The sequence below is a fragment of the Hakea prostrata genome, chromosome 11 (assembly GCF_041222555.1).
Source record: "Hakea prostrata isolate BN-2017 chromosome 11, UWA_Hpros_2, whole genome shotgun sequence".
NCBI lineage: Eukaryota > Viridiplantae > Streptophyta > Magnoliopsida > Proteales > Proteaceae > Hakea > Hakea prostrata.
This window is the reverse complement of record NC_142610.1, coordinates 1745274-1755383: the sequence shown is the minus strand read 5'-3', so window position 1 is coordinate 1755383 and position 10110 is coordinate 1745274. Positions and strand designations below refer to the sequence as shown.

The 10110-nt window shown below is 39.7% G+C and overlaps 1 protein-coding gene across 1 annotated transcript; it reads right to left on the bottom strand.

The window, feature by feature from the left end:
• Nucleotides 1-850: 850 nt before the first annotated feature.
• Nucleotides 851-3590, bottom strand: EMB975 (Tetratricopeptide repeat (TPR)-like superfamily protein). Its single transcript, XM_089141081.1, has one exon. The coding sequence runs from the start codon at nt 3139-3141 to the stop codon at nt 1591-1593; it is 1551 nt and encodes a 516-aa protein (XP_088997207.1). The 5' UTR covers nt 3142-3590; the 3' UTR covers nt 851-1590.
• Between the last annotated feature and the right edge of the window lie 6520 nt (nt 3591-10110).

Genomic DNA, 10110 nt, shown 5'->3' with positions numbered 1-10110 from the left:
AAAAGCATGAGCCATACTCAACAACCAATCTGAAGAGGGACAACATGGTACCCCAGTGCAACTTATGTAGGGAAGTTTGAACTTCCTACCTGGCATGACTGCCCAAAAGAGACTGCTTGTGTCATGGGGGTTCATAAGATGCTCAAACCTGGGCTATGCCGCTACAGTATCGGTAGTGGGATGGTTTGACACCACTGCTGCTTCCAAACATTGTAATCTGTATTGCTGGTCATCCTCTTAAGCGTTGTATCCTGGCAACAACTGCCTGATGACTCTCGCACATGCGTAGGTGATAGTGAGATTCTAGGCCAAAGACCATCCTTTTCAGCCCTTTCCTTTGTCTCAAAATGCCCCCTTGGCCGGCCCTCTGATTTGCTCTTCTTACGCTTTACCTTAAACAATGTTCTTCCTATCTAAGGATTACATATGAAGTGACATGACCATTGCCCAGATTTGCTACCTGTTCAGTCATCTGGCAAACCATGAAGTTCCGCATGCTGGCAGATTGATTTCTTCCAATGATACTTCTCCTTTTGCTCAAAACAGGTTCAGGCAGGGTATATGAGATTGCGTGACAGAGATAATCCTGAAGTTAGTGAGCTTTGAAGGCAGCTGTTCATTGTCTCAAGGAGAGGCACATTCTTTTCAAGAATTCTGCAGAGGAGGTGATTCTATGAACAAACTAGAATTAGTTAGATAACTAACTTGAACTTGCAACTCCATCATTACATAGCAGTAGCTTATTATCAATCTTTCCATCACTGGTTTCCCAAAAGAACTTCATTTTTCCCATATGAATTATGTTAGCAATGGACTGATTTGGGTTAGAAAGCCTTCAGACTACACATTTTCCGGTGTTGATTGTTTGGAACTCAATGTAAGTGTACTCTAGAACAAATTGCTAAGCAACTCACTCAGACAATTGGACCAACCAATCAGGCTTCATAGAAAAATAACAGGGAAACTGGAAGAGAATTAATTGAAGGTGCAACAGATCCCTGGTTCAAACAATTATGTCATGATAATCCACAATACAGCAGAATCTAATTGAATAGTCAACAAAGTGGAATAAAAACCAAGCTAATATGTCAGTCAAGAAGAAAAAATTAAACATATCAGGGGAATAGCCAAATGGTATGAGATGAAGGACGTGGTTGATGAGATGAATCTCCTTAATTCTGAGAAAATGAGTTTCAAGCATCAAGTGAAGAGGACCAATAAATGATCTCTGATGGAGATCACCAGAACAGAGACTCGTAGAGATAACCTTCAATGTGCACATCATCTTGACTAATAGCCTTAATCTACTAAATCAGCAAGACCTCTATCAACTGAAGGATCCTGTAGTCTTATACTCACAGAAACAGGTACATGTCTTTATTTGATTAATCATTTGTTTCAGGACCTAGAAGATATGAGTAGCTCCACCCCTCTTGCTGTCTTTTGTTATTTGTTCTATCTTAAATGTTGATAAATTTAAGTGGCATCAGTTGGTATAAAAATTCACACCCGAGATGATATTCCATATTTGCAGAAATAAACCAGTATGAAAAGAGAAGTCCGATCACCTGGACTGATAAACTGAAACTATCAACTAACTGAACCAACTTTTCTTTCCAAATCCAATAAAAGAGACCCCATCTGCTTATCCAACCTGAATCCCTCCCTCTCTATCTCCTTGCAAAGCTCTTTACACTTAGCTAACCTTCCTGAAACTGCATATATCTTAATCAAATTCCGGTACATATCATAGGTTGGACTGAAACCTGCATCCTTGAGTCTCGAGAAATATCTTACAGACCTTGAGAGGTCATTCAAACAAACACAGAGTTTTATGACAACAGAATAAGCTGGAAGATCAAAGAGACAATTTGATCCTTCCATTTCCCAAACCAGGGCAAGTGCCTCCCTGTATTTCTTCTGAGAGTACCGGCTATGGATCATAGTAGTGTACATGACCACACTAAGGTCACGTCCAGATTCCCTGTACCAGTTAAAGAGAGTCTCAACAATATCAAATTTCCCAAGTCTAATACAAACTTTCATGAGTGCTGTACAATCTTGCTGCTCCAGTTGCAGATCATCTCTATTTGCAAGCTCATCTAGTAAAGTCAAAACAAGATTGCATTTGTCTGGGTTCTTCCCAAGTTCTAGTATCAGCTTTGCATGGGTGCTCGGGTCCAGTGTTCTTCTATTATCCTTGGCAACCAAGAGCAGCTTCATGGCTAGATTCAAACTGCCTCCTCTTATAAAACCCCTTGCCATTGCCTCAATAACAGTCCGACTGGCTGAATTCATAAACTTCTCCAAGTCAAAGGGCATTTTCAGTCCATGTGCCCTTGCTAAGATCTCAATGGTTGAAGCAAGAATGCGGTCATCCGGAAAGAGCTGAGATTGTTTCTGAGCCCAGCAGAAGGTCTGCAGAGCTCTCTGTGGAAGACCCATATGACCCAGTTCCCGTATTGTTAAGGACAGAGATCCCTTTCGGAGGAACTGAACCCACTTATTGAGGATTTCAGACGCATCTTTATCTGATGGAAGCTGACTAATTTCTCTAGCCAGGGCCCGTAGGAAATCAGGGTTCTTGTATGCTTGCCGAGACAAGGACGATCGAGAAGACAATGGGGTAGTCATTCTCACATGTTTCTTAGATGTAGGAAGCGCCAATGGTCTGAGTTTATATGGAAGTGGAAGTGGAAGAGGCCTCTCTTTGTTCAGACTCCCAGGCTTTTGAGGTATTCTTCCTTGGAAAAGAGATGAAATTGCGTCAATCTCGTCTGAGCTCCACACAGGATCGTGATGAACAATGGTAGCAGTATCATACTCTCCAGCAGCCACATCGTCATGAAATGATTCAGGTCTCTCATCACAGTTGGGGTCCATTTGAGATTTGCCTGCTCCAGAAGTTCTCTTTATGGATTTATAGATGATAGGTTCAGGTGGTAGCTTTGGACGCCGCGGATATCTGAGATTCTTCGGTGGCTTCCTATGGTACTGACGCTGACCCGCTCGAATCACAGCTCTAACAGGGGAGACACTCAAAGGATTCCTTAAAAACTCAGGACCACCTATCGGCTTGAATCGGGAAATTTGCAGTTGGGCTATTGGAGATTCATGGCAGGAAGCAACTAGCGAAACCATGTCTTGTGGTTCGACTGCGAGTTTGGTAGTCACTGCCACCGAAAGGAAATTCGAGTTATTGGCATTTCATCAAACAACTAGAGTGCAGAGCTCTACCAAGTGACTGGGGACTTGATCCCGCTATTCTTCAGCAGTTGTTTCTGAACACACTCCATGCCCTTAACGATACCCTCGTGCAGTTAAAATCAAACGTTGGATTCTGAAATCTGAATTGAAATAGGAAATAGGAAGCTGGGAAGTCATGAGTTTCTCATCGTCGAACTTTTGCTCTATAAAGCGCGGATATCTCCCCCATGGCAACTAGGAAGTCTACCAAGTATCGAAAAAACGTCAACCGGATAAACATGCCTGTAAAATAGATTTTTCGAATTACTTATTAACAAAAATATAGGAGGCGAGGAAATTAGTTGGCGACATTTATGAATAGCAACCATCCGTTGGAGTTGGTGAAAAGAGCCCTATACACACCAATAAAGATTTCAAAGAATCCTTCTAAATGGTCCAATATTCTAATGACGAGAAGAGGGAAACCATGAAAAAATCGATGTTCTATTGTAACCTGCAAAAACGTGCTCGATCGGTGTGATTGAATTTCGTCTCTGACGAACAAGTTAGTTACGAACCAAGGAAGCAAGCTCAATCTCTTAATGTATTCAATAACTTAAGAGTGCATCCCTCATAATGATGAATATGTGAGTATTTAATTAGAACTTTGTATTTGTTGCTAGCTTCTTGGGAGAGGATTCTTATCCTCCAAGACAGTATTACTTGGATTGTAGTTGTGGAGTCCGATGATCTGGATTCTAAGAGTGACCCGACTTGATCGGAATCCTTAGCCCTATCTTTAAGGAGGTTGGATATAATTCAAATTATACACATTGCTTCTTCGTTTTATTCGTGGTCTGGACAATGATTGATTGGTCCGATTCTTCTTTGGTCGACCAGACAGATCTATTATAAAATATCCATAACAGTAACAATAAAAGTAAAAGAAAGAAATCCCAACCAGCAATTGACGCAAATGAGCATGACACAAAAGAACAAAGAGTGAGAGGGAGTAAATGCAAAATTAACAACAAATGATAACACTAGAGGAAAAATTAGGGAAGAAATTATAAGAGAGGGTTAAAAGACGTTTAACAAAAAATGGGAAAAATAATCTATTTTAATATATAAAGTAGAAAAAATATCAATGAATTATGATTAGATCTAATAAAATCAATGGTTAAAATTTTAAGATAATGTAAATAACTAAATGTATTAATACGACATCTTACTACCACCTTCCCTTCCATTTCCAAAATAATATTTTCTCAATTTACTTTATCTGCTCCAGTCTTTTTTTCCAAAAAAGTGTTTTTCACCGTGGGCCCCACTGATATATGTGGTCAGGAAGCGTCAGGGAGCACTTTGTGCTCCCCATCGGGGTCGGTGATCCGGATTCCCACTAACAAGTAAGGGTGTCAATTCGGTACCGAAACCGTATTACCGCACCGTACCGAACCGTTTAAACCGCACCGTACCGTACCGTTTCCAAATTCGGTACGGTTTGTACCGAAACCGAATTTGGAAATTCGGTACGGTTTGTACCGAAACCGAATTTGGAAATTCGGTACGGTACGGTTTCGGTATACGGTACCATACCGTTGGTATGTACCGTATACCGTACTGTTTTACCGAATACCGTATACCGTAGTAAAAACCGCATTTTATACCGTATACCGATAATAGATTTAAACCCTAAAAACTGGCTTTTGCTTTGTTCGTCACATTCGAAGAGAGCAGAGAGGGCCGAGAGGCGAGAGTCTAGCCTGAATCCCAGTGATGCCTCTCATTCTTCCTTCCTCTCGCTCTTCCTTCCTTCGTTTAGTTTCTTCTTCTATTCTATTTTCTTTTTATTTTTCTACAAATCTCGTTCTTCCTTCCTTCTTACCGTCTGGGACCTGGGTAAGGACTACAATCTACAGGTAACTGGGTAAGATTTGTAAATTGCTCCCTCTCCTAAATTAGGATTTTAGTCTCATGAACCGATTTGCCAAATTCCATGGCCGAAGCAATGCTGATGGGGCTGAGACCTCATCATCCTCTGAGACAGGTTTAACCCCACAAATGGGGTACAATGTCTATTACTTTGATCATATAAATTTATTAAATTTTTTGCCTTCTTTTGGGTCATTGGTCTTCTTCCTCAAAGCAATTCGTGTTCTCCTTTTCATGCCATATGCTGGTACTGAGCATGCACCTATAGAAAGCATCATGAAGAATGGTTCTATAATTCTGTTGAGTAATCAAGGTTGCCCATTCTGTTCAAATGAGGCCGTTAATGTGAATTTTGGTGTTCCTGGAAGTAGCTACAAACCCATGTATATTCTTGATACCTTGAGAAAGTTATAGGAGACTCGGATTTCCCCCATCATTTTGTGAAACAGAAGAGGGATGAAACGATGCATAAGGTGAAAGATATGGAGATGGACAGGCGAATTATAGGATAAGCTAAATGTTCAGGTATATAGTCATTCTTAATTCTTATGATGGATTCTGATATTGGGATGATTAGGGTTATCGCTTCTACTGATTGGTGTTGCTCAAATTGCCAGACCAAAAAGAAGGAAAAGCTGAATGCATTTTTGAAGTTTGAAGAGCACAAAAGAAGCTACGGCTACATTAGTGAATTTAACTCAGAAGCCCTGCATCCCCTTTGTAGCTCAACTTGGCTTTTGCTTACAAAGAAGGCAAGTTATAAGAAACAAGAAAGGAAGACACAAAGAAGAATTCAAGAAGGGAAATACCAAAGCAATTAACTGAACATAAGCGAAGAAATAGAGGAGATGAGAGCAGAGGAGAATGATGAACGGAGACGTTCCATTTATTCATAAGCTTTGTTTTGCTGTGACTCGAACAGGAAAATTACGAATAAGAATAACCCTTCAGCTTTGGCTTTAATCAAATTTACTACATTCACTGATTAACATTTTCAAACAGAAAATATTGAAGTTAATCATAAGAATAGCATAGATGACTCTTATGCCAAACCCATACCGATTTTCATACCGTAACAAAACCGAACCGTATACCGAACCGTGCCGTTTTTTCATACCGAATTAGTACCGTTTTCATACCGTACCGTTTTTTAAAATACCGTTTTCATACCGTACCGTATAAATTCGGTACGGTACGAAAACGGTATGAGGTTTTCAAACTCAAAACCGTACCGTACCGTACCGAATTACCGATACCGTACCGAATCGACACCCTTACTAACAAGCAACACACATGACTTCTTGGCCGAAAAAAAACACACATGACTTCACTACAACCCGAGCGACCTATCGCTCGTCTGCTCCAGGAATATTTTAGGCATCATAGCTTCAAGATCATTCTCCATGGGTGATAAGTAACGACAATAACCACTTTGTATCATGGTTGATCGATGGAGGTTTCATCACCACCCACAAGAACCGCTATCCACCCCTCTCAAGCTTGACAATGATCTTTGCAATCTGCTTCACTCAAAGCACCCCACAGTTCTGAAAACACAAGAACACAGCACTTCTACTAGGTTGTTTGTCAAGCCATGACAAGTTGACAACATTCCAATGCAGCTTCCCCACCGAAATTGCTTCAGTCATGTGCATTAACATTTAATGCGTATGACGGTCAAACAAAATTTCAAACTGTCGAATCTGAAATTTCGGTCGAGATTTCGATCTCGACCAAGATCTCAATCCGACGGACCTAGATGTACCGCATGACAGTCCTGCAAACTGAAGCAAGGTCCATTCTCTTCCCGGTTATGCTATCTTTATTTTCCTTCTCTCTCTCTCTCTCTCTCCCCTCCTAGCTGCCATCTCTGCTTCCTTTATCCTTCTTATTTCTTGCTTCTTTCTTGGCATGTTTAGAGTTGCCCTAAGCCCTCCTCTACCGCAGCCACCTCTATTACCATTGATCAACGCGAAGCTTCTAAAGTTGAAGATTTTGCACTTGCTGCATCCTCTTATGAGATTATTGATATTAGGATTTATCATATTGGAATAACTCTAATTCGATGCTTTGCCAGAAGAAATGAGTGAGCTTGTCTTGGCCTTGTATTTTGGTCCATTATTGCCATGATACTTCGTATGCTTTTTCTCTTTTGAGTGTCTTCCTATGTTGGTTGTATGACTTAGTGCTACATTTTGAAAACCCTTGGTTCTCTTTCTATTTCGCTCCCCCTTCTTTCCTCTGGTAATGGATTTTTTTCATTCAAAAAAAAAAAAAAAAACATTCCATTGCACCAGATTGTTCTCTAGGTTCTACAACCAATGGTCCATTACAAAAAAATCATCTCTACATTCCTACCACCCTTGATTGCGGAGAATTCTTAATGAAAATACAGCTTGGGTTTGTTTATTGGGATTAGAGCTCATTGAACTCGGCTACTCTGAGATACCTAACTCATTTGTGATGTTAAGGCTATCTTGCAATTCCCCATTCTCTCACATGACACGAAGGAGAATTTGACTTGAATGTTGCGCATTCAATGTGCAGCACCTGTTGCCAACGGTCGAGATCGAAATCTCGACCAAAATTCCGATCTCGATTGTCTGTCTCGCAAGTGGTTGAAAGCAAGTCGGACGGTCGAGATTTCGATCTCGATCGTTGGTACACTGAAGTTGAACCGAACTAAGGACTCTCTGCTTGGGGCTTTTACCGGCTTGGGGAACTTCTTTCTAAAACCAGCATATTACAATGCTTTCCACTCCTCTCACACAAGCACTGCCTGTCTCTCACACCATGATCCCTTTTGGAAGGATATTTACAAATACAGTAAACTAGCTATAATAAGACCATTAAGGACTTCTTTCAATAACTTGCATGTCTTTCTTTTTCTCTACTAGTTCCTGTTCATTAAGCCTTATGATAATCAATAATTGGTATTACCAATCATGTATTCAGGGTGATGGAGAAGGTGCTAGAGGTGGAGGGCACCCTGAACTATAGGAAAAGGTGTGGAAGAACAAGGCTTTGGCTCTTCAATCCATTAGAAGAGGCCACATATTTGAAACTCAACCCATTAAGCAATTGACAACACGTGAACTTCAAACACCTCTGATTATGTTCTTACTCGTACCCAGTGGCGAGCGAACAGCACCTACATACTAGTTAATATAGGAGCCACCATTCATTCTCTCTGAAAATTGTGCTAAGCAAAATAATATGTTTCATTTCCAAATCATACAGTCTTTACTCATTTCTAAACCCTTCACATCTTTAAACAAAATTCGCACCCAAAAGATGAAGTATAAAACTCAAGAACCACACTATTCTGAAGAATTAGCAGTAGCATTTAAACCACATATTTTGAAGAGACCATAATAACATCAAATATGATCAGTAAGAACCTTTATGATTTTAAAGTAGGAAAGGATGGATGAACAGGGTGGAGCAGCTAGTGTTTTGGTTAATCTCAATGCAAGCACTCATCAAAAATAACAAATCAAGATTCTCGGCGGCCCCTTCTGTACCCATGGAAAGAGGCCTTCACCTGCTTACCTATGAACCTTGGCAACCAAATCAATAGCATCTCAGGATAACTCCAATCAATACCACTTTAACTTTTGGACAAGTCCAACTCTTGCCCCTCATTAGGGATAAACAATGCATGCACCTTAAAGAATAAAGGTTACCCACTGACAAGAATAAAGCTATAGCAACACATAACAAATACATCCCCTCAAACTTCTCATGCAATGTATTCAATTAATGCTCTCCCATCGCTAGCCAATATCTCTACTGTATCAATGCCTATATCTTCCACCTACAAGAATCAAACTGATGCAGCACAACCAGAAGTTACTGTTCATGCTACAGTAGAGTGAACAGTAACTTAGATGATAATTTTATATTTGGTGAGCCCCAAGTCCAGCTTGCATAGAAATAGATTCAAATTTGGTGGGACCAAACTCCATCTTGCAAGGAGATAAAATAGGAACTGTTTTTGTGGGAGTTATAGAGATAATTTAGAATTTTGTTATTTATTATTGGGATAATCATGTAATCAAAGTTTTTATTTGGGTAGGATATCTAGGATAAGTTTTAGTTAGTTTTAAATTCCTAAAAATCCTAGTAGGATCATTCTTTTGTTAGTTTTATATTACCAAGAGTCCTATTATAGTTGTTTTCGTATTTGAGTATGTTTGTTTTGTTATTTAAACACTTGTAATCAGCTTATTGAGGATGGAATAGAAAAATATGAATTGAAGCTTTAGCTTTGTGCGTTTGCAGCAGCTCCCCCCCCCCCCTTCTCTCCTCTTTTCTTCTCCTCCTCCTTATGAGTGTTCTTCTCTCTCTTCCTCTTCTTCAAGACTAATTCTTCTAAGATTTCCCTTCTTCCCCCTATCTTCTTTATCATTCTTTCTTCTCTATTCTGCCCCCCATTACTCCCCAAGAATATATTTGCCCACAATCCAAAATCTTCCAGGGCCATATCATACAAAGGAATGTTATGTTTTAAAAAATCTAAGCCTCAAGAAATCAAGCATCTTGATGAAGTAGAAAGTTCAGACTCATTGTAAACAGTAGGGAGAATATAAGCCACATGTTAAGTCCACATTAATATCCCAGAATCAAAAAATAATCTAAAACAGCATACTCCATGCAAGGAGGTACATAGTCAGAACAACTACTATTTATAGGAGGGATCCCTCAAACTAGGATTAGAAATGGCAAAATGCCATACCTACTGGAGAATCGATGCATAGAGCATTAAAAAAAAAAAGTGAAGTTCAACTTCAAAATGGGGCAGAATGGCATTTCCTATATAAGAGAGTCTTAGTGTCTTTCAGGAGCATTCCAATGGTAAGTCAGGAATTCTCAAGAATAATGGACAGTGTTTGCTTACTAGGCCATGCATAATAATTTTCAATTAGACAAAAGTATCAATTACTTGATTTGGATTGATAGCAATTGTATCATATAGTATGTTTCTGA

What these genes read in the sequence shown, in the direction of transcription:
- EMB975 (XM_089141081.1), bottom strand. Translation starts at nt 3,141, where the DNA reads ATGGTTTCGCTAGTTGCTTCCTGCCATGAATCTCCAATAGCCCAACTG.